Source organism: Athene cunicularia (genome assembly GCF_003259725.1).
Source record: "Athene cunicularia isolate RWA chromosome 6 unlocalized genomic scaffold, athCun1 chr6_part1, whole genome shotgun sequence".
Classification (NCBI taxonomy): Eukaryota; Metazoa; Chordata; class Aves; order Strigiformes; family Strigidae; genus Athene; species Athene cunicularia.
The window spans coordinates 13,872,473-13,898,268 of record NW_020799105.1 but is presented as its reverse complement, the minus strand read 5'-3'; the positions used below and the strand labels follow the sequence as shown (position 1 = coordinate 13,898,268).

Below are 25,796 nucleotides of genomic sequence, written 5' to 3'. Positions count from 1 at the left end.
TCAAGTGCTCACCACGGTCCCTGGTTGGCTGGCGTGTGCGAGCACGCGCACGTGTGTGAGTGCGCGCATATGCGTGTGTGTGCGTGCATGTGTGTATGTGGTTCAGGTTTTATTTTAAACGTATCTTCTTTTACTAAACATTAAATTATTTCCCAAGAAATAAAAAGCTATGTACATTGTAATTATCTACAGTAGGCCTTCGGCATCCTCGCTATTCACATGCACGGGGTTTGGGCTGCATTCATAAACTCAGGCATGCTCCCTCACTGCTTGTGGTGCTGTCCCCTCCAGCCAAGCTACAGTCCAAGGAACACTGATGGGTGTGTTTGCTCTGATTTTTTTTTTTTTTTCCTCTTTCTCAGCAGTCAACAGTGCCGGAGGGTGACTGAAATTAAAAGCAATTAAAAGAGGCAAGATCCTGCAAAAAGCTGAGACATGCATGTCGCTGGAAAGCGAGGGCTGATGCTATGTTGCAGAGCCTTGTCCAACAACCTAGCCTGAGCCTTCTGGCAGGATGAAGTAGTAGATTCATGACTTACTTTGAAAAGGGCTGAAAAGGGACAATTTACCTTCAACATGTTGCCTAATGTACTATACCTACCTGTTGGATTTGAATATTTAATTCCGATTCTGTATTTAACAGGAGGCTGGCATTCAAATCCAATTGCACACTTGACTCATTCTTTGTTTTTTCTCTCTAATATGATGAGTATTTCCTAAATATGAAGAACACCTGTTATTTATGAGTGCAGCCCTGGTAAACAGAAAATGCCCACCCCATCCCCTCCCAAATGATAATAATGACATATAACTCTTTCTTTTTTCATCATCATAATAATAATAATAATAATAACAATAATAATTACAAATAAAAAGTCAGAAATGTTGTAGACCAAGTGTATTCTCAGTATTAAACACTAGTACAGTTGGGGATTTCCTTTGTGCTTTCACTGTTGGCAATTGTTGAGATGCTTCCTGCAGAGGAGAAAATGGAGAAGAGGGTCAGCACAGTGGCCTCAACAGTTTGGTCTACATTGCTTCTCACTCCTTCTTAGGATGTGCTTGTGTAAGTGCAAAGACAGAAAAGGTACTTAAAAGTAACACATCTTTTTCTGTATTTGCAATCAGCATGGAGCATGCAGAAAACCTGTTACTACAGCTCCGTTGACCAGCAGTAAACTCATCAAGCTACTGGGGACATACTCACTTCTAATGATAGCACACCAACAGTTTAAGATTGGCCCAGATGATACTTCTGAGGGTTCAGGGAATTTGGGACCCCTCCACAGGAGAGACAGGGTCATGATCAGGCACAGGTCTGAGCCCTGTGACACAGCCATTACTAACTCCTGTATACCTATTGTTGTTTCCAGGTCCCTACCCCAGGTCATGTAACACTGTGAGAAAAGCTGAAACACTGTAAGAAAAACTCCCTGTTACCATCTTGCAAAGAGATTTGTTCCCCATCTCACTGCCTCAGGCTCTGCTTGTACCTGGGATCACAGTTTCTGCCTCTTTTAATACCCCAACGACCAACATTCTCACTCAGACTGCGAAACAAGCCCCAGCTGAGGGTTGTCTCTCACCCATCACTCGTGTGTCCAGCTCTTTGTCCATCAGTTCCTCAGGGTCTGTGAACTCACTCAGAGTGATTTTGGGGGCATTTTCACTTTGGCTGACAGAGCCAATCATTTCCTGCTCCTTGTCATGTTGAACTTGGGCATAGATGTTAATCCAAGGGATTTTCCTGTGCAGGAAAGGAAAATGAGAGGTTATGTTTTGTAACACAGGGATCCTTGGCAGGTCATTGATTAATCAGACCAACTAAACTGAGACCAATCCCAGAAATGCAGCACTGGCACTGATGCAAAGATTCAGCTCTTAGAATGGTGAAAGCACCACCGTGATGTTCAGCTCTGAAAGTGCCATTAGCATCCACTAATTCTAACACCAGCCTAAAGCTACGCCAAATCTCAGGCCACCACCTTTCTATCCTATGCTCAAAGGCTCCTCCAGCTGTAAATGTAAATGTTCTGGTCCTGCCCTTTTAAATAAATCGTCATGCACACAGTCGACACTGCACCCAGTTCAGAGAGCAGCAGTCACCTAAGTACAATCAGCTGCAGCTGCCAACTATCTCGGTATTTATTACATGATCAGTGGTGCATTGGAAACCAAAACTAAGAAATCAATTTGTGTACTACTATCAACTAAGAAAAAAAATTGCTAGGCTTGTTGCTATTGACAGGCCCACACTGACTCGGTAGGAATTGGCACATCAGAAAGAGATATAAAGAATTGGTCCTGCCTCAGAGTTCAGAAAGGACTTGGGCCTCATAACTCCCATCAAAGTCTGTATGTTACCATTTCATTGCATGAACAGTCTGCCATGCTATGGATCATGCAAGTTTGCAAGGACTTATTTTCCCTTGCTGCTCAGGAAGCGAAGGGATTATTTCTTCTTCCTTCTTTCAAGAGAAGTTAACGTGGACTGCTAGAACAATATCCTTGAAAGTCAGATAGATAGGCCTAGACAGATAGTTAGCTAGTGATCCCTGGAGGAATGCAAGTTTAAAATGAGAGAACTGAAAAGTAATGTGTTAAACATCATGGGGATTGTTAGGATTATCTGTGTGTAGTTGGCTGTTGGAAGGCGATTGCTTTTTCCAATGCCCTTAAAAGGACTCTGTGCCATACAGTCCACACTGCTAAAATAAGGAAAATTCAGATTATCTTTCCAATTCTTTAAAGCACACAGGAGAGGGAAAGATGTGTTCAAAAGAGGCTATATAAAACGCAATCTCCTTATGCTAACCTGTCTGCTGTTGGATATGTCAGAAATTAAAAGCAGTGAAAATTGCCTCAACTCATGAATTCAATAGATCTAGGCTGATTTTAGTCCAGTGAAGTTCTGGCCTCAACTTGTGTTATTGGTGTGATTTGGCATTTTGTTCTTAACCAGCAGCAAGTCAGGACATATTTGGGATGTTTAGCAGCCTTCTGTTCTCTCCCCTTCTCCTATCTTCTCTTTCTAACCTTCAGACATGCCTTACAGATCACTAGAAGACATAAGCACCACACAGGGAATGCACACATCGGGTGAGAGAGGGAAAATGCATTCCCATAGGATTTAAGTGCTCAGAATACATATGGAGGTGTATAGAGATGTGGACATAAGAACAAGCTGGAGATATTGGAAGACTTAGTTCTGCTTCCAAACAATGCAATGGTATATAAGTGATAGTCTTCTGAGCTTTGAGAGGAAAGGTGAGAAAAGCTCTTTAGACTTGTGAGGCAGAGAGCTTCCAGGTACTTCAGAGAGTTAGGGAAAAAAGAAACTGAGATGGCTGTACATGTGTGAATCCCCACACACAAAACTAATCCTGCTGTGACTTTCAGCACAGACACAGCTGGCTACATCCCACCACATATCTCTGAGCACACACGCACACTCACACACTCCTGCACTCCTGTCCCAGGACACATACACACCGACTGCCCCATTGCCCCACTAATACTCGCCACCCATACACCCAGTATTGACATTCTATATGCTCAATCTTCCAGCAAAGAAACAATCTTTTTACAGAATATTTCCCTACCTTTCCCCCTTCCTTCCTTTTCCACCCAGACCTCCCCAACAAGCATCTCTCTGGCAGCAGTGTTTAACATGCCTACTGAGTCTATAACTTGACAGACTCATAATAAGGAGCCTGTGTGCAAACCAGCAAAGCACCAATTCTATCAAGTTGTAGAATTAAAAATTCATGCAGACCCATGCTCTCCCCACAACCTTTTCCTGTAAGCAGCAGTTCTGTATTCAGGCTGGGATCACCATTAATCAGAAAAGAACATATGGCTAATGGACCTCTGCATCACTGAGAGCTAGAGGAAAGCTTTTGTTATCACTTCCTTTTTTTCCAGTAAGAATTGTTGCACGCTCTCACTTCTGATCCATTGAGCCAGAGGTTTTAGACAGAGCTGAAAAGTTGCTTTCTGTTCTGAAAAATCAAGCTGAGGACACTCTGGGCATCTGACTTAATCGTAAACTTTGTCAGTGTGACCTGGTTTTGTGCTCTTTGGGACAGAGCAGATAAGAAGGGACACCAAGTCGATGAGCTTTGGGCTAAGCAAACCCAATGTTTTAATGTTTTTGCCCTCACTCCCAATTTGTAAGACATTAAATTTTCAGACAGATTTTAACAAGGCAGGGTCTTCCCAGTCCTGAAGCACAGCACAAGGCTGATGGCTGCTATGCTCAATGCTCAGGATGCTTAAGTACTACAGGAGTCAGTTTATAACCTGTAGTTGCATAACATGACCTGGAGACTGCCAGAGTGGATTACCAAGCTCCTCATTGCTCTCTAGCAGCCAGAAAATACAGATCCTTCTTCCTAGAAATAGATTGCTGACCACAGAGTCAAAGACATTAGGCCAAATCTAGGAAAACATCTCACCAAGACAGAAAGGAAAGCACATCCTACAAAGGGTTGTACCTACGTCTTGACACATCTCCCAGAGAGACTTCTTTGCCTTCCTCATCCTACATCTGGGAGTCAGTGAAATCATCAGCTGCTTCCCCAGCACATTATTAAATCAATGCCTTAAACAAGTCCCATTCCCCATGCACCTGGGAAGCTGTATTCCGCCTCACAGAAGCAGAGAAAAGACTTTGGACTGCAACAAGCAAGTCACACTGAAGACCTGAAAATCTGGACCTGGGCAGGTTCACACACGGGTGCTCTGGAAATTGTTCTGGACCACTGGTTCAGTGGGAGCTTAGTAACAAGCACTAGAAACAGTGCCACCCAGTGATTTTGACAATGGTTAATGCAAGAGGTTAGAAATGAGGGGAGCTTTAAACCTGAACACTAGGATACATGCCTGTTATAATCCCATGTTTAACATTGTTTGTATACCACCAACATCATTAAGGAGTACCAGTCTTATTGTGGGCAGCAGAAAAGCTCAAGAGAGAAATACGTAGCTGGAATCTGGACAGGAAAGCTCTAACTACCCAATTTGGAGGAACTACTCATGTTCAGAATTTTTTTTTTTTTTTTAAGCCAGACTTAGTTTATGCTTCTAATAGTATTTTACCACTGGACAGGATCTGGGCACATAGACCATTTGACACAGTAAGTATTGTACTGAATGCAAAGTTCCTCCTAAGCAGTTCCATCTGCCTAAAATATATTCTCATAAGACAGCCCTTCAGAAAATAGGCCACTCTTATCCCATATTTTGTTTCACAGCTTGCAGCAAACTGCCATGGGCCAGCACAGGTCCTGCCTGCTTCCTGCTAGCAAAAGGTTTATATTAACATCTGGCAAAGAAAATCTCAGCACAGATTCCCAAAGGCATTTTGATGCTAAACACAAAATTTCTGGCTTTGAGTCTCCCACCTTTAACACAATCACACCTGTTCCTCTGCAAGACTAAACTGTTCACTTTGCAAGATACAAATGAGATACTGCTGCTGCACTAAGGCAGTTGGCCAGGTGGATGTAGACTCTAGGATGACATCCATCATGTGATTTTTTGACTAAGTCTGCGCTGTGTAGCTCAGTACTCAGTGAGCATGCAGGGTTCCCATTTCTGATTTGTAGTTCAAACATCTGCTGAAGCATGTCACAGCTTTATTTCTGAACTCTTGGTGAGCTTTCAGAGCACTGAGTTTGTGGTGGAAGGGCAGTAGACGGTCTTTTCTCTTTATATGAGATACAGGGAACTATACTGGTGCAAGCCTTATGCCAGCGTAACTTGCTCTATACCTGCAATCCAGGCACTGCTCTGCCTACATTTCCTGTAAACCACCCGGTGTCTCCTCCTCCCATCCCCCAAAGTTTATCAACTTACCTCTTGAATTTGTAGATTAAAAAAACAGCCAAGCCTACAAACACCACAGACAACAACATCAGCATCGCCGAACTGCTATGACCCGTGCTCGAATCAACAAGAGGTGCTGTGGGAGGAAAGGCAGAGCATTATATTTGCAAGATATTATTAGGGAACACAACTACCAATGGGTTGAGCTCAACTCTGTCTATGACACATCTGCTTTATCCCCACTGTGTAGTACATGCTGGTTTTGGCAAGACCACTTAGTAGGAAACAAATTGATTCTCTTGTCCTTTGAAAGCCAAGCTCCTTTTTCAAGACAGTGCAGTCTAACTTCTCCTAGTGAAAAGGCACAGTAAGCCATGCTTAGCTGAACGGCTGATGACTCCCGTGTTAACACTCTGGGCTATTTCTTTTCAGGCTTTTCCAGGGACTGGAGTGGAAATGAAATTTATGAAGTGTGGCTTGATGCATGTCTATTCCCCTCTGGAGAAGCAACCTCAGAGCATGCATGAACAGCACAACTCCCATCTTTCAAGGACATATGTCTGTCTCACATGTGACAGGGACCAGGTCTTTGTGAGAAACCTCAGGGATTCATCCTTGTATTAGACCTAACAGACTTTTTAATTGAGTCAGTTTTCATAATGTGGAGGAGTCCAAAGCAATAATCCTGGATCCAAGCACGTGCTACGTCACATTTTGGAGATCTGATCCATCTATCCTTGATATTTTGTGTGGGCTAAATAAAGTGTCTTACTACATGTTGTTTATGCAGCTATTCCCAGAGCTCACTGGAGCAGACCATCTTAATGGCCTGAGCACTGTGCTGAGAAGGAGAGTCTGATGAGAAGTCTCTAATGACGTGCAAATGATTGTAAGTAGCAGCTGAGTGTTTCTCACTGCATAAATATTTGGGTTTGGTTTTTTACTGTTCTCTATTCTTTTTCTGTCACCCAGAGTCTATGCAAATAGAGTCACTTCTGGTTCCATTGCCAGATTTTCACACCTAAGAAAGAGTCTGATCCTGACATTATTCTGTTTCTACTACTTCCACAGACACTTTTGTGAAAAAGAACTGACTGTCCTTTCACCTGAGTCAAAATACTATGGGAATGGTCATGAAACAAATGCAGCACCCCCACTTGAGGGGGTGCAAGAAAGTTGAGTACTGTGAGCTAAATCTACACCTGGCAGTATCTTGCTAGACCAAACCCAGATTCTAAACCTGGAGATTGCAGATATTTGGATCTCATTCCCAGTTTTTCAAATTAATTCATTCCAGCATGCTTCTATTAACATCTGACTGTCATCCCCAAACAACAGGCAGAGAGTGAAGGCAAAGAGGCATTACCTATCAACTAGGTCATATGAGCCTTTGTTTAGCCCAGCTCTTGTCTCTCTGAAAGTCTCATGTAAAAAGAAGCTCAAGTGTATTATCGTGGGACATGAATCCCAATCTTTCAGAGGGGGTATTAACAGTATCACATGCACAGATCCTACATTTCAGATAATTGCAAGGACAGTCATAAAAAGCAGGTGCAAAAAATAAATCCATCATCTCCTCTGTAGTCATCACAGTCTCAGCAATAGCTGAGAGCTTCACACTAGGCTAGCCGAAATTCTGAGCAGCAGTTGAGAGCTTCACACTAGGGTAGTTTAAAGCAAAGGGGGTGATGAAGCTTAAAGTGACTATTCATGACTCTGTGTGAAAATGGAGAGAAGCAGTATTGAAATTTAAATAAGTTCTAATTTGTAGAAGTCAATATTCAGGCATGTATTCCCTGTAAGAGGCCTAGATCTTCTTTTCATGAGTACTTTGCCCCTATAAAGCTTCTTGGTTAGTAATTACATTAACAAGCCCTTTGCAATAAGGATTTGGTGCAATATCCATGAGAGTTAGTAATACTCCCACTGAATTCCACAGGTGTCAAATGAGAGCTTAATAAAATACCATTCACCCGATTTTCTCAAACACCTAAAAACCATCAATGCACTAGTTAGTTAAGCCATAGGGAACTCTTAAAAGGTACTTTTAATACTTGTACAAACTGGTGCATGAAGATGCCACTGCTGAATTCTGGTTTTGACACTTCCTTCTTCTACCACAGCCAGTGTCTCAATATGACCAGTCCTATATATCCCAGTAGCACATACCAAACTGAGTTCTCTGACATAGACTGGTTTTCCTGGAGTTGTCTGAATAGAACCACAGCTATGTATTTGACTCCACACTCACCTAATGTTAACTGAGTAACATATACAATGACTTCAACACCAGGCTTCAGCTCAAACTGGACCAGGTTCTGGTTGAGAGCATTAAAAAGAACTTCTACCACCTGATGAAGCAATAAGAGATACGATAGTTAAAATATAGAAGACAGCAAGCTCTGAAGAACATTCAGGAATGCATGTAGCCTTGTGAATAGTGACTAGCATCTCTTACTGGCTTCAGAAGGAGAGGGAAGAGAGAGACTGAGGAAGTGGAGAGAAACATGTACATGTGCTTTAGATGGAATTGAGTGTTACTGCATGTAAGACTCCCTACAGGACTTCTGAGACTCATGGAGTATGTTATTATACCTCTTCTGGGAAGCAAACCGAGAAAGATAGCAAATTTATCTTTAGTTTTTTGGTGGTAGGGAAAGACGGAAAAGAACTAAGGATCTTTTCACCCTCCACAATGTCCTGCGAGTTTAATCTAACACACTTGGAAATCACTGACATATTGGCCTTTCATTGACAGATGATTGAACTAAGTGAGGTAATCCATCTTAGTAATACTTTTTTGCTCCCATCAATTCAGGACAACCCTAGTCGTGTAGCTCCCATTTAAATAGGCTGTTGGAGATGAGACAATCCAGTTTTGAAGATTAATGGCAAACTTGCTATGTTTCTCCTTTGTTTAGAAAGAGGGGCCTTGGACTGGAGTTTACTCATAGCTGAGCAACTATGATGTGTTATTTGGTAGTCTCAGAGCACATATTTGGCATGTCACACTAGAGCCTGACTTTGTTAATGCCTAGTCTTCCTAGAGCAGTTCTGATGGTCAGGGCACAGCTACTGAATAGTTCTGATGGCCTGCTCTCCAGGACACAGCTCCTCAGGCAGAACCCAACCAAAGTACAACTCAGTAGACAGTCAAAATTAGAGCACTAGAGCTTCAAGCCGCATGGTCAACTAGTCAGAAACCTAATCTGAGATGTCTGCTGATATATGAAATATTGACACAACAGCTTGTTCAGACGGAATTCTAGTAGGAGTAGATCCTACTGAACAGGACGGAAATGACTTCAAGAGGATCCCTCCAAAAGGCCTTCAAACCTTCCCACCACAATGCCTCTCTTCTGCACACCTGACACCATAAATTTAAGAGGCGAGCTTGGCTACCTTCTTAGGACAAATATACTACTCTGAGGGGACTGACTGCTCAGGTTGACAAGAGCTTCCACAGAATCCTGCAGTCCTCTGAATTATTTAATGTTTGATCACAGAAGAGTTACTCCTCCAAGAGTTACTTGCACATGGGCTCACACATAGCTTGCATGAAGTAAAAATGCTGCATACAAGAACATTAGCCGGGGCTAAGGAGCGTTTCCAGCAGTACTTCACTCCTTTGCCTTTACAGAGCTGATTTAATCATTTGGTAATTCTACCATGAAAGCTTCAGCAGACTAGTGCTGTTGTTCATAGCTCTTCCCTTGCCTGTATATCACTGTTGCTATTCATCACTGTAATTACCTATTTATCTAAATGGATGGATATTGTAACTTCCAAATATAGTTTGCACACGCCATTCGCTGCTGCAGAAAAAAAGGTCTTGTTCCAGTGATATATGAGCTGAAGAGCCTGATTTATTTATACTAAACCTCACTATATTATCTTGCTGCTTTGGCCTCTGTCTATTAGTATTCCTCCAGGGACTAGAGGAAGTACATATTCAAGGTTCCTTTGGCCATAACTACTGTAATAAGGACACACCACTGATCTAGGAAGAACCACTCCTGGTAGACTGTGACATATCTCAGTGAGGTATTAGAAAAGCATGTTTTTCCTCCAAAAATAATTTTCTTTAATGCCATAAACTATACTGCCACAGTCCCAGATGCATCCAATTCCATCACACTTATTGTAAGTCATTTCCAGTGCTGTACAAGTTAAGGGACCCATCTGCAAATGGTATGACAGGAATGAATGTTCCATGAATCCTTCTTTCCTTACTTGCTCCAGATCATCCTCACTGCTTTTCCTCCTCTCTGTTGTGTTTTTATGGGGCAGTATGAAGAGTTCAGCAGAAGTAGGCAGCCCAGGAAATACAGCTACCAAGATCTGTTCATCAGGGATACCAGTCACCTGAAAGATAAGTAAAAAGGAGGTCTCTAGCTGCTATTCTGTTACTGATCATTCCATTCACTATGGGAAACTGTGCTCCCATCAAATTGTTATTTGCCAGTTCCACTGTGGGTGTTGTGCTCCTAATGAGCTGTTCTGCCCATTTGGTGGGTCAGAAATAGAGGTTCTGATAATGATTCACTCTATTTAATTTCTGCAAGTAAATGCAGGCTTTGACAACACTCCTGGACCCAAAGATCCCAACCCAAAGGCCAAACTTATCCTGTCTCTAGATCTGAATTTTCCATATAGCCCTTCCTTGCTATAAAAAAATGACCCAAAGTCAGATCCAGAGAGCAACCACTGGTGAGTGTGCAACTGGCTTAGAGCAACCACTGGTGAGTGTGCAACTAACAGGGATATATGAAGAAAATCGCCTGCAATCACCTTCTAACACCAGGTTATGAGGATCCACATTTGTCATAGATGAATAACTTGTCTCCAGTGAGAGACTTATTAGTACTGGGGCTGACTGGGAGGGCTGTCCTAGGAGCTGCTCAGTTTGCTGAACCAAGAGTCAGCTGCACATCCGACTCATGTCTTCATCATGACCTGCTCACTGAGGCTACTGCCCTCTCTCCCAAAATCCATGCTATGCATCCTCAGTAGGGCAGGAGACCTATCCTCCCTCAAACTCTCTGCTGTATGAGGCTAACACCATTAGCTCTCTTGTTCTACTCCACCTCAAGCTTCTTGACCTCATTCCTGAACTGAAATGTATCAATGGGGCAGTCCATTCCTGGGGATCCAACCTATGAGGAGAGACCACAGGCTGCAACCAAACAGTCACAGAAGGATATACACAAAAGCACTTCCACATGTTTTCAACTGTTTTCTGTAACCATTCATCGTTACCAGCTAATTAATTTATTTTTTTTCCAAGCTTGACTCAATACAGTAAAAGGGAACAACAGTTTAAACAAATGAATTTAGTGTTTTCTCAGGATGGGAAAACAATCAAGGAAACTCTTATAAACTGTGACTTTTGAGTGGGCTGCAGATGAGAAAAGCTGAGTAGAAATGCACTTTCTCGGTAAAAATAATCAGCCTCCATTTCTAAGAACAGCTGCAGCTGAAGAAAAAAAAAGGAAGATACGTTTTTGGCAGAATGTAAAAAACACAAAAGCTTGCCTAAATATATTTCCTGATTTCACACAAAACCAAAGTCTCTGGCTATTTGATATCATAAATTATTCTGTCCCCTTTCCTGCAAGAATGAGTGCTAGTTTACATATTCTAATTAATCCCAAAGGAAGATTCAGTATCTTCCATCCACAGAAGTCTCTCTTTGTCCTGTATTTTAAAGGTAAATTTATTTTCCCTCTGAATCCTTATTTTTTGCCCCAGTTGGAAAGGGAGTACGGCTTTATAACGTTCATCAGTTGCTACACTTAGCTGCATGTGGAACTCCTGACTGAGTATCAGGAAGAGGTAAGAATATCTTCCTCATGCATCCAACATACTACACTGTCTGTCTTCTGGGATGAAGTGGATCACCTGTTTAACAACACGCAGTAACACTATCCAAATATTTGGAGTAGAAAACAACAGATACTGTAATATCAATTTGGCAAAATAAGAATAATAAAGATACTATTACAATCTATAATCTGTAAAGTCTTCGGGGATATTAAAAGCTAAAAAGCACCATAGAAACATTAATAAAAGTAATTATACTATTTCCACAAAATTCCCAATATAGTTTGCCTCTGAAAAAAGATCCAGCATATTAAGAAGCTTTTTATCGATTTAAAATTATAGCTTCATTACTGCTGTTCTTTCCCATTCTTTTAAGATGGCATGTTGAAAAAGTGCATATTTTCACAGCCTAGTCAATGTTAGTACAGATGAGGAAACAGATGCTCACCTGTACTAGAGCTCTCTTGATGACTTTGCCAATGTCTTGTCTCCATTCAGGGATGTCAGGGTTATGGTAGTCCAAATTGGGAGAAAATGACAGGAGCTGAGATTGGAAATACTCTATAATAGAAAAACAGTATTCATGAGAAGATTAAATGGGCAACGTTCAGAGTACAACCAAGGGTGCAGAAGTCAACAGGAAGACCATAATTAAGTTATCTTAAGCAAGAGAAAGAGGAAAGAAAAAAAAAAAAAGGCTGGATAACACTAAGCAGGACAGAAAGCTTGCAAGAAAAGAATTCTTCTAACGGCTCTTATACAGGACATTTTGCCCTAATGCCAACTTGTAACTTTTCCCAGAAGAAATGGAAACAAGAATGAGAAAGGTGAGAGGATGCCTCTAGGCTTTGTAATTTTGCCACTCAACTTCAACAGATTCTGCTTAAAAGTTGACCAGTAAATAAGGCAGCATCTGGCTGATATTTGGAAGGTCTGTGCAACTGCATGTATTGTGCTCTGCAGAGCCAACGCTTACTGTCAGTAATGTTTTCAAAAGCAAGGATAACCTGTTTGCTGTCCTGGAGGGAAGCTGGGAGTGGTTAATACCCCAACAACTCAGAACCCAGTGGTGCTAATGACTGGCTAATCAAGCCATGGCTATTCACAAAACTGAAATTACTTCCTAATTGATTGATTGCAGGGAGGAAGAAAAACTTCGTAGACTTCAAATACGGAAAAATTTAATTTTTTCTCCAATTCCGACTCTCTCTTCTGGTATCACCGGAGATCAAGCCTGGAATCCTTATGACAACTGTGCACAATGGTTTGGGTCAGCAGGAGGCACGGATCCAAGATGGGAATCAGATACAAGTTCTCGAGGTAGAAGACATACTTTTCTGGTTTTGGAGATGTGTTGTGTCTCACTTTAAAGCACCTGATCTCCAGACACCTCAAATAAGTACCATTAATCATTTGAAAGAAGGTACCATTTTTAGATCAAGAAAAACCAGCAAGAGTATAAATGAGGAAATCTACAGAATAGCAGGGATGTGCTAGCACAGCATTTATGTTGCATCTTTTGCAAGATCTGTTCTTTCTTTTTAGATGGTACCGTATATTTTTTTTAACAAAAACAAGCATCAAAGAGAGCAGGGAAACTTTCTCAAGTTCTGAAGGCTTAAAAGACTGATATTTAAAGCCTTTGACTTTTGAATCCTCAGTACCAATTTATTTTTTTGAGTAAATTCTGGTCTGTTAATCACAATTTGAGAAAACTCTGAATAAATCTCCTCCACTGCTAACACCAGAAAGCCATGTCTTCCTGTCTAGAGCCATAATAACTTAACCCAGGACACAGACTGAGATATAAATTTATCAGAGCACATGTTTCCCAAAGGTGTGATTCATTTGTGTACTCAGACTTGAACTGATCACCAGACTGAGGTGTGGAAGGACTCCTTCCCTAGATCAGGAAGGTCAGTCTGCAGCATGGCACTGCACAGGACTATTTGGACAATTCAACCAGATCAATTTCTCTATGTGATAAAGTCCAAAGCTTTGGATCTTTTAAACAGAATGTCACATTTTCTTACAATATGTTTAGAAACAAAGAGGAGCACTGTGTGGGACCTAGTGGGACCAAAGATTGAGATCACCTGCAGAGACCCCTCTCAGATATCCTCGCTTCAGGTTTCTTCCAGAAACTAGTGGAAAGATACAAGTTTCCCAGAAGTAGACACTGCATTTTGAAATGCTCAAAATTATCAAGTAAAAGGTTACTTATATTTGCTAATAGCAAGCTTGGATATTACTAAATCACATTAACAAATTATTAAACCCCATAGCATTTCACAGCCAGCAATCAATAAATATCTATTTAGCTGGTTGTTAAATCTGAGCATACAGCCTTCTAGTCACCAGCAGGACATTTATTTATATTTAATAACTGAAACAAGACACACATAGTTCAACTACACAGTGCAACCTAAGTTATTTGAAGCCCAGGTCCCTCATTAAACTCGCTATCCAAAGAAAAGCTTGCCCTTAAATGCTGGATGTCAATAACTGGATAAGGAAAATACAGACTAGCCCAGGGTGGAAATTATCCTCTGGAGAAATTTCAAAGTCCTGACCAAAACTGCTGAGAGCACCCTTCCACTCAGCCTTTATCAAGCCCCAAACAGGATAAACTCTGTGGTCTGCCAAAGGGTGCTTTTTGGGGCCCATGACATGCAGATATGGCAAGAACATGCCAAATATTATCCACAGAGAAGTCCAGTGGAGATGCTCAGACCTCCAGCTGTAGCATGGAAGATGGCAGAGATAGCAACAACAGGTCATTTCTGCCCTGTTTTCCAGACCCCTGTCACTTATACAGTCACTGTACAAAGAAAAACACCAGCTATATTCAGGCCACCTTAATGATGCACTGTAACTACTTCTTTCTGCAGCTAGGAAGCAGGGGGAAAGCAGCTTGGCTACAGCTCTAAGTGTTTTTTCTTTTGGGAGTTCCCAGTCAGGGTGCACAGGCAGACCAATAGGCAAAGGAGACACCAGCCAATTTACTACAGTGCTGAGCTTACAAATTTGGCTAGCTGCCCCATCCAATTCACTTCTGTATTTTGTAATCATTACATATCTGAGCTACACTGTTTCCAGTTTGTCTTCAGAGGTTTCTCCAGGCATTAGGAAGTTCCCAGAGCTCATTTTGCTTCAGCAACTGCCTGTACTTCAACACTAGATACCCCCCTGAGATTTGATTGTAAAAGGCTGAGGGTACCATGCACTGCAATCTCCTTGGTGTCCTGGATGAGGATGTTGCCCGCAGCAACTTGCACAGTGACAGTGTTCATCCCTTCCACAGTGAAGATGTACGAGATGCTGCTCTCCAAGGTGATGAGGGGCTGCAAAAGATAAACACAGATGGCAATATCAGCATCAGGGTGAGATTAACTCAGGATCACAACACGCACCTGATTAATCCACCAGGCCATGACATCCTTCCTCCCTCATACAGGAATTGTGCATGTCCTTCTAGGGCCTAAACGTGGCCCAAACACCACAGTGACAACCATCCCATAGTCAAAGCTTTCTCTCACTTCAGTAAATGCATCCTGAAATATTATTCCACTGAGCTGCAACCCATTGTGCTATGAATACCTCAGCAGAGCGCAGTCGGCAATTGCAGAATCAGCGCTGCAGAATGCAGCGTTGTACACACACACGCGTCCACACTCAGCACAGTTGCTACATCAGCGGTACAAAACACGGGGTCCAGCTCAAACCAGCACTGAACATAAACCAAAGATGTAAATGCTTCTTCAAACAATCTATATTATTCAGATTCAGGGCCAGTCCTTGCTCTTATGAGCACAAATCCATCTATCTCAGAACAACTCTGCTCAGGTGAGAGTGAGGGCACCCAGCATTGCCCTGTCCATGCTTTGAGCCTATAAACTAGTTCCAGCCATAAGCTGGCAAACCATAACAAAGCTGAAAGCATGACAATGCTGTCTGAATGGTTTCCAGAGTAAAGTTGGCCTAAATTTAGCCAGCTCAGAGCCTTGGCAGAGAAGGCTGACTTTATCTGCACCTTCTCAAACAAAAATGTCCTTGATAGCACTACAGCTCTCCTTTTTGCACAGGAAATTCTCACATTGATACACATCTAGATGAGAAAAGAACACCACGTTTGAGAAAAGATATTTGTATATTGAAAATCAAAGGTTCAGCCCTCACAGTGCCATTGATCTGACAAGCTGGTCTATAGACAAATCTCCTGGTTTAGATTAAACCATTAAAATGGAAATAGTGATACTAGCCTCCATTACAAAAGCACACAGGTCTAAAAGCACAGATAAAGCCATTGTACCATTGCTATTGTCCCTTTATTACCCTGCCAGTCTGTTTCCAGAAGAAAACCCCTAAACATTCACATTCCAGCTCTCACACTTCATCCCAGACTGCAAACTTGTCTGTGTTTCACAACAGTAGCCATATATGCCATTTTCATAGCCAAAACAAAATTTCCACTGGCACAGGCCAGACTGGCAAACACATTTCCCTCCCTGCAGAATGCCACCTTTCTTTAACCCTCTCATCCATGAGCTGAAAAAGCAGTAGAAAAAAAACAATTCTGTTTGATCACATGGGACTCACAGACCAAGTCAGCAAGGGTGCCAGCTTGTGCTAGCCCTAGAGATCTAGCTAACATATACACACATCCTGGACAAGCAGAATGGGCCTATATCAAACTGGAGTGATATTAGCAATTATTGAATGGATTGGGTTGGAAGGGACCTTAAAGATCATCCAGTTCCACCCCCCCTGCCATGGGCAGGGACACCTTCCACTAGCCCAGGGGCTCAAAGCCCCGTCCAACCTGGCCTTGAGCACTGCCAGGGAGGGGGCAGCCACAGCTTCTATGGGAAACCTGTGCCAGTGTCTCACCAGCCTCATAGGAAAGAACTTAGTCCTTATATGTAATCTAAATCTACCCTCTTTCAGTTTAAAGCCCTTACTCCTCGCCCTATCACTACACTCCCTGATAAAGAGTCCCTCCCCATCATTCCTGTAGCCCCCTTTAGGTACTGGAAGGCCGCTATAAGGTCTCCCTGGAGCCTTTTCATTTCCAGGCTGAACAACCCCCACTCTCTCAGCCTGCCCTCATAAGGGAGGGGCTCCAGCCTCCTGAACATCTTTGTGGCCACCTCTGGACTGGCTCAGGAATGTCTATGTCTTTATGTGGGGGGTCCCAGAATTGGACCCAGTACTCCAGGTGGTGTTTCACAAGAGCAGAGCAGAGGGAGAAAATCCCCTCCCTCGACCTGCTGGCCACAGTTCTCTTGATGCAATCCAGGATAAGGTTGTGTTTCTGGGCTGTGAACACACATTGCTGGCTCACAGTCAGTTTTCCATCCACTAATACCCCCAAATCCTTCTCCACAGGGCTGCTCTAAATCCATGCATCTCCCATCCTATATCTGTGCATGGGATTGCCTTGATCCATGTGCAGGACCTTGCAGTTAGCCTTGTTGAGCGTCATGAAGTTTGCACAGTCCCATCTCTCAAGTCTCTCAAGGTCCCTCTGGCTGGCACTTCCCTTCCCTCTAGCGTGTCGACTGCACCACACAGCTTAGTGTTGTCAGCAAACTTGCTGAAGGTGCACGCAATGCCACCGTCCATGCGGCCAACAAAGATGTTAAACAGCACCAGTCCCAATACTGACCCCTGAGGAATGCCAATTTTCCAGGAGGCTACAGGTTGCGATTCTGTGCAAATGCAGATAAGATGAACCATTCTGGCCTTTAAAATTATAGTTTTTCCTTTTTGTATGTGTGTATGCTGGACATTCCATTATCATGGATGATTTCACCTCCATCATGGAGTTTTAACATTCAGCCAACTCCTTAATTTTAATTCAAGCACCAAGATCTGGAAACTAACTCTAAATTAAATCAAATAGTTTAAGGTTCATTTGCTCAAACCTATTAGACAGCTGGACACATTTATTAAACTGGACCTGTGTTAATCCAAGCAAATTGGCCTTTGGGTATACTGCAAAAATTAGCACAGTAGAAATTCAGTACAATGGTTCCAGCAGGATTGAGAAGGCAGCAGAAATGTCTCAGCCAGGTCATTTGAGTCTAAGACAACATTCGTCTGTGCAGCAGCACAGAGAGTACCTTAGTGAGACTGCACAGTGACAGAAGACACATCTGGTTCTGCCTGGGATGCCTACAGGCTAAACAGGAAAAGAAGCTGCAATCTCTCAGCATGAAACTAGAATATATCACCTAACAGTACCAGTTGCTATGCACAGTATTACACACCTCATCCTTTAATTCACACACAAATCAGTGTCCCCATCTTCCACCTGTACTCAGAGCATCACAGTATGCCCATGAGTGGGCACAAAGGATCTGATATGCACATTAAACATCCCAGAAGGAATTTTGATATGATGCAGACTCTTGTCCTGAAAAAAAAGGTGGCTGCTGCTGTTATGTCTATATCCCTTGCTGTACTTCTGTCAGAGCTGAAGTACATTTCAGAAGGTAGCTGGAGATAATGGTCTGCAAAGAATGAAAGGTGCTCTGGGTTTTTGATTTGGCCACAGTTAAGTGGCACCATCTTTACTAATCCACGTCTCAACATATTTCAGCAACAGTACAATCACCCACAGTATCATAAGGATGAGTAACTCTGTGTGCAGCTATGTCTAAAGCATCCATCCCAAACACATCCATACCTGCTTGTACTCTGTTGCTCTGTCTGAAATTTAAACTAGAAGATAAACCAGGTAACAGATTATGTATACAACTCAGATGCAAGCGCCATGACAGCTGCATGGAAATCTAGCAAACACCACTGCTTTGCTCAACCTTTTCTATACTTCGTATTTCAAAAAATCTTTTTTAAGACCCTATTCACAACCCACTTCTATATAAAGGACAAAAACAATGGCTGGAAAATTCTGACACCTGGGTATGCTTGAGAGATTAAGTAGATGGTCAAGGTACTTGTACCTAAATTGTCTCCGATGTAGTTTAACAGATGTTCCTGTGTGAGGACTGAGCCAAAAATATCTGAACTGTAATGTGATCTTGCATCCTTCCATTCCAGTGCAGTATAAACTACGTGGAATTACCTTGTACTTGTCATGGACTAGATGTGTGTATGTGGGTGGTTGCCATAGCTCAGCTAGGGCACAGCAACTTGTGGAGTTGTAACAAGGGGGTTTTGTTCCCAAGCTCTACCGGTGCCTCAATTATGCTTCTACAAAAATAGGTGAGTTCTTACAGTAAGCTTCCTAACTTAGTGTAAAGTCCCAGTAGACACAGTATTTTTTTTTTTTTTTTGTCCTGCTACTTTTGGTAGCTAGTGTAAGAGGTTAAAACACAAGCAGCTTTGTCAGAGAGAAAATAAAATACTTATGTGCCTGCTATTTTTTATCTCAAGTTCCATATTTCATGTAAAATCCCTGTTTTTTTCTACTGTGATCTCACCTCAGCGCATACCTTCAGCTGCAACTCAATAATGTAGACAATGAAGTGACTTAAACTGCTTTTGTAAATAACAGCAGATATTACATTGCAAAATGTAAGCAGCTGTATATTTCACAACTGTAATAATGGAGGATAGTATCTGTGTGTCAGCTGTCTCACTTCTAAACCCTACAATAAAATCTGTAGCTAATAAGCAATCCTGCTCTCTCCATTTAAAAGCATGACTACAACTTGTAATTTCATTACTTTAAATATTGACAAAAAAGCTCCTTATAATAAATTTTTGTCAATCATTTGAAAATTCACTACAAAGAAGTCTCATCTCCCTCTCTATTATATGCAAGACTGTGAGCAATAGTGACAGACAGACATAAACAATTCAGTTAAAGTGTAACTTTAAATTCTAGATACAACTGGTTATTTGAACACCAACAGATTTAAAGTTTAGTGTTGGAATCCAGCATTATATACTGAATACTGGTACATAATGGAAACCTCCATGGTTATTTGAACACCAGCAGTTTTCAAACGCCGTGTTGAAAGCCAGTATTATCCCATATATAGTGGTATATAATTCAGTTAAGTTGTGAGTGAACACTGGTAATAACAGTGGTCTGCAAAGCTCAGTAGGACTGAAAACAACCAGATGTAAAAAAGTAATGACTCCTAAGAACAACTTGAGGCAGGAGGAAATAAACTCACAAAGGATGAAGTTCAGATAATGACAACCCTTTTTAGATAAGGAAAAAACTAGAACACAAAAGAAACAAAGGCAAGAAGTTTTTATTAGGGATGGGAGAGTTCCCTGTCTGGTGCAACAAGCTTAGGAAGTAAAAATGGACTGAAGCGCAGCTGTACCTTGGTGCTGTTGCCAAACCACCAGAAGTAAGTAAGTGTGCCTGCCTGGCTCGGCCAAACTACTGCAGTAATGTTGATGTCCTTATTTCTGATGGCAACAAAGGGGACACTCAGATGGACGTGCTCCACTGGACCTGTGGGAAGAGAAAGTTCATGATTAGAAGCTTTGAGTTAAATCGTCCCCGTGCAGTTGTGAACAGCAAGGAGCTTTCCTTTAAATAAATCAAATGTCTTATACTAGTAGTGAGATTCTATTATAGCAATACAAGAGACTTCCAGCAGTCAATAAGCAACAGAGAAAGATACCAGATCAACAAACTTTTTTTTTTTTTTTTTTTTTTTTTTTAATTACAGGGGAGCCAGAAATCCACATTTTCCACAGTGCTAATTTTAGACAGGGTCAGCACTGTGTTTAGAAGAATTTTTTTAAATGCAGTTTGAGGGAGAACAATAAATTTGCTTTGCACTGGATAGGGCAAGCTGCTATTGAAAGCTTGAGGGATAGGACAAAGGAGAGAAAGAAGGTGTTTTCTAGAAAATATATCCAACTGAGCTGCTAAGATTTGTGGGAAAATAATTTTAGCCAAAATGGCTTAAATCGGGTTATATATGAGGCATTTACGATTGAATACACACTGACAGTTTTTTAGAAAGTATCCAAAAGAAAAAGTCATGATTTTGGAAGTTGTTGGGATCTTGCTGACTTCAGTCCGACCTTGAGAAGTCTTTGAGGAGTCACTTAGAACCAGCAAAAAGTTGCGAACTACTTGAAAGATGTATCCATTGGCACATCAAAGCATTTAACTGTCAGAGAACTTGTTTGTGGAAGACTTAAAAAATAACAAAGTATCAATGAAAAGCTGTGTCTAATAAATGCAAATGTGCAGAATGAGTCCAGTGCATGAAGTCCAAAATTAAGAAGCCAGTTCCTCTCCATAAAAAAAAATAAATGTAAAAAAATACTGAAGTTTTATTTGCTAGTTAGTTTAAAGCTTTTACTATCTCCATTGTTTTCCTTCTTGTTTGATTTTTTTGTTTTTACTGGTACTGAATTTAGGCTGGTAGTCGTGGCACATCAGACAGTGTTCCTGAGTCTTTCTGGATGGTACCTTTTAAAACAGCAAACAGACTACCACTGTGAGTAGGAAAGGATGAAATAAGAAAGAAGTGAGATTTTTTCCTTTGATAAGACATTAATTCTGTGAAGCAGGAACTTTGCTGATTTTAACTGAGACAATCTTCCTGTGTTACCTCTCAGCTCTTCAAGCAGGAAATGGGGATATTAATCACTTCTCCATCTACTTGGATTACCAGGATTTTGGAGAGTTGTTCTCTTACCACCAGAACATACAGCTCCAAGCACAATGGGACACTATTCTTGATTTTGGCTCCTTTAAAATGTGTTCTCTTTTTTTTCCCCCTCCTCTCCCAAGGGGTGTTTATCAGCAAGTAACTCCTGAACTGCACCCATAGCAAGTACTCTGGGTTCCCAAGAAAAGCCGGTACCCCCAACTATTTTGTGTCAGCGCATGTAAGCGGGAAAACATTAATATCTTTACTTCCTTTAAATGAAGAGATGAGCAGCTTGATAGCAGATTCCAGAAAGGTGAAAAGTTGACTGAACACTTATAAAGCTGCAGGGTAGAAAACTACTGCTGCTTGAGGCCAAGGAGCTTCTTTCTCCTTTTTTTTTTTTTTTTTTTTAGCACCAGACAGATCATGTAATAATGGTGATTTATATATCAGGCATTTTTGTCTGTACATTTGAGCTTCAAGGTCAAACCTCCTATATTGACTAGTACATCCAAATATATTAAAAGTCTAGTACTGAGGTATCATCTTATTTCAGTGTTAGTATAAATGTAAATGCTTGCAATATATTTCCCTAAAGAGGATGATAAGTTGGCCATCCAAGAATGCTATAAAAGTCAAAGGAGAGATCTGAGAGGCTGCGGAAGAAGAGGGTAGAGTAGAACAACCAGGCCAAGCAACTGCCCCTTGTGACATTCTACTCTAAAGATCTAGCCATGAAAAAGCAGTTCCTACGAGAAAAATCAGATAATCCATACAAAGCTAGTTGTTATTACCAGATAACCATCACTTTTGTCAGCTAATGGCCCAAGGTGAAGGAAAAAACAGTTAATGCTCTAATAACAGGTTGTTAAATGCAACCATGATTGACTGTGAGGGAATTATGAGCATAATAAAAGCTTCAAGGAACATTTATTCCTTCACACAGGGAGCTTGAAATTAAAAAGAAGCAAAAATTTCTTGAGTTTTGGAAGTTTCTGAATTGCTTCCTTCCAGCAGAAAAGCTCAAGTAAAAGACAGACAAACTAGAAGATATTCTGACAGGCTAAGGGGGAAGACAGACATGGCTGTGAACACCATTAGGGGCAAAAATTATGAGGTACATCTGAACACAGATGGAGCTCTCTGCCCAGGAGATCTAGTAGCCTGAGAACAGGACAGGATCCTCCTGGTCTCATCCTGCATTCTACACCCTCTGCTCTCTCCTGTGGCTTTGAGAAAGACAGCTGGGGGCTCTATATTTGAGTCTGCTCATGTGCCAAGCAGAAAGAAATGGCATTGATCTACCAAACAGGATGGAAAAGTCAGGAATGTATGTCGAACATGGAATACAAGTAGCATATTAGCCCTCAGTATCCTATTAGCCTCATATCCTAGGAAGTAGGCTCAGCATAATGTTTTTGTTTTATTTAATAAGCACTGTAAATTCCCAAATCCTGAATCACAGACTCAAAATTTATTAATCTAAACCTTTTTGTATTAGAAACTTATTGAGAACATATATTTGGACTTAGTTTCATATGCTGTTTGGTCTTTGACCCTTTCAGAAAGCCCAAGAAATATTTTCATTTTTCTCTATATCTGTGAGGACTGCAAATATACTTGTGTTAAAAGAAACTTCACTTCCTCCGGTGAAGTTTACTTAAGAGAAGTTAACTTTTCTAGACAGAAGAGTGTCTAATAGTCCAAGCCTTTGGCAGAGCATGAGCTACGCATGTAGATGGGTTTGTATGTATTCTTAGGCCCCACTGGAGTTGCAGGGATTTTCAGTGAGGTCAGGTTTTCACCCAAGGAATCTAGCAGCTAAAAGTACTTACAGACCACATGCAGGAAGAGGACAGCAGTGTCAGAGCCCAGGCTGTTCTCTGCATATGCCGTCACCTGAAAGATTCCAGCACTCTTATACACATGCCGGATGCCATCCTCAACAGGGCTGAAATTAGCGTAGGATACTGCAATGCCGTCCCCAAAATCAAGCTGAATATTTGTCCTTTGGAGATCACCCTGCAACAGAGAAGGTTGAATTAGGAAACTGGGCTGCTAAGAGTTATATTACTCTCAATTCCAGTTCTCAGTTCCATTGTATTAGCATGGACACAAACTTGTAAATTTACAAAAAAAGCCTAGCTTTGTTCTGTCAGTTCCCAAAGCAGCCAGACTTAAATCAACACCAGGTAATTATGTACAAGCAATGCTTAGAATTGATGGACATTTACACCTGTAAAGAGATGTTATTCCCCCGTGTTGGGTTTAGAGATTTTGGGAGGGCAGAGTGACAAACGTGCATGTATCAAGGGGACCATATTTGAATCATCTAATGCAATGCATGGTTGGGGTTAGGTGTCACTGAAGTGGCCAGGGCTTTGCACAGCCTTTCATTGAATGGATGGTGTTCAACAAGTACCTTCATCAGAGGCAATGAGATAGGAGGCACTACACTGATGGTACGATAAATGCTAATTAAAGAGTAATTCCCATGTGCACATGGGAGCATTGGGAACACTGTGGAGACAGGACAATGGTTGAAGTGGCTCTCCAATATATTCCTAAGAAACAGAACCTAGTCTGGGATGCTCAAAGTCTAGTCCAGGCTAGTTTTCCAGGGTTCTTGTATAGTCAGTGAAAGAGAAAGACGACTACAGTAAGAGACCGACATATTCCATGCAAGATAACTGAGACAGGTGACATAAATAATCTTCTGCAAATATTCACCCCTGTACCCTGATGACAGAGAGTCTAGATGACTAGTTTCAGCTAGACGTGTAACTTCGAGATGGCTGAATTTATGCAGGTTGAATCCCACACCAAGGACTGACAGTTTTTGTCTAATGTCAGTCAACACAGAGATAGGGCCTGGATACACAGGAGAGTGAAGTAGATGATGAGAAAAATCCCTTCTAGTATTACTTTCAATGACAGCGATTAAACGAAGGAGGGAACAACAGATGAGAGATTCCAGCATTGCAGGTATTGTCTAGAGGCAGCAGCTGTACTGCTTTAATTTAAATCATGCTTTGAACTACTGTACTTGAACTGCAGAAGTGTCTGTTATTTCAGTTTCTTGGAGCCTTACTATATACTTGTCCCCAGCTGACTAAAACTAACACAAAACAAGGCTAATTTAAACAGAGCTAAAGCCCACTGCAGTTTACTGAAATAAAACAACACCTTGGATTAAATGCCTGTAGCTTTCTGCATATATATAAAATGTGTTGGTCCAAGCAATTTCCTTTCATTAAAGGTCTCTACTGTATTCACTATGGGTGAAGAAGATACTACTACCTTTTGGAGATGCCCCTAGACCAAAACTGAAACCAGTACCCACATATATTGACGATAAGAGCAAGATTCCAAAGTAAAAAAGAAAAAAAAATCAAAAAAATCCTTCCTCCTAAATTATTGTTTGAAGTTTTTTTTTAAATAGGAAATTCAGAAATATTTCATAGCCATCTCATAAACTGCATTATAGCTGTAAACGCACAGGATCAGGATCAAAGCTACTGTGCAGTTCCAGTACACACTGATCTAAGGGAGAGAAACAGCCATGTGACTCACAGCCAGGTCTGATGTACCCCCAATCCCTTCACAGCCACTCAAACCCTGCGGGGTCCTACATCCACTGCACTCACTGAAAAAGACCACATTGAACTCACAGATTTCACTAAAGCCTCTGGACCAGGTATTGCACAAAACAAACCATGACCTCCTAGAAAAAACGAGCAGATCAGACAAAGGGAAATGGGACAACCACACCTGTGACAGTCCCATAAAGTTTTAGAGCTGACAGCACCAGCTTTCCTCTGAGCAGTAGTTTTTATGTTTACCTGTGTGCAGCAAAGTCTAAATTCTGACTGTGAAACTTGCATGTGTAAGCAGTTTTTCATATGGTCCAAACACATTCATACATAGCACAGATCCACTTTGGATCATGACTTCTTATCATCCCAGGATAAAGGTGGAATAATGGCTGGATTATGGAAAAAGACACCCTTAAATCAGGACTAAATAGATCATGCGATGTTCTAACCCAAATGATCAGCAACTGAGACCAAAGGTGCACAACAAAGGCTCCTGAAGAGATAGAGACATCCATGAAAGGCAAGGAGTCCCAGTTCTTGCTTCCTACTGACTCCAAACTCACACCTGCTGTGTTCTGCTACTGGTCCCGGTCCTGACAGTGCACCTAATATTGTCCTTTGGATGGAAACCTTGGAACACATACAAGCCACCATACTACACTGAAGCAAGTTTCCTGTGGAGATACTCAGGACAGCAGCATGTCCCACAGACTTTATCTTCCTCATAGGCCATGCCTGCATTAAAAAATCAGTGTGTAGGAAGGGTATTTTTCAGATGTAAATTTGCCTTGAATGTATACCTGGAGTCTTCAGGTACACACCCATATATCAGGGTTATTACATGTAATTTTTCAAATATGGATATTTGGTTATAATATGCATGATCTTCTTCCTTCCTTGCTCCATCATTCCCATTCCACAGGAGTCGAGGGACTTATGGCTATTGACT

The 25,796-nt window shown here is 41.5% G+C and overlaps 1 protein-coding gene across 1 annotated transcript in view; it reads right to left on the bottom strand.

Annotated features, from left to right (window-relative positions):
* Nucleotides 1–810: 810 nt before the first annotated feature.
* Nucleotides 811–25,796, bottom strand: part of SORCS3 (sortilin related VPS10 domain containing receptor 3) — a 209,817-nt gene continuing 184,831 nt past the window's right edge. Inside the window, exons 19-27 of the mRNA XM_026851516.1 lie at nt 23,087–23,273; nt 19,959–20,092; nt 14,873–14,996; nt 12,101–12,213; nt 10,063–10,194; nt 8,081–8,180; nt 5,860–5,965; nt 1,587–1,747; nt 811–975 (exon numbers count right to left, since the gene is read on the bottom strand). Coding sequence (XP_026707317.1) covers nt 911–975; nt 1,587–1,747; nt 5,860–5,965; nt 8,081–8,180; nt 10,063–10,194; nt 12,101–12,213; nt 14,873–14,996; nt 19,959–20,092; nt 23,087–23,273 — 1,122 coding nt within the window. The 3' untranslated portion in view covers nt 811–910. The remainder of the gene's footprint in view (nt 976–1,586; nt 1,748–5,859; nt 5,966–8,080; nt 8,181–10,062; nt 10,195–12,100; nt 12,214–14,872; nt 14,997–19,958; nt 20,093–23,086; nt 23,274–25,796) is intronic.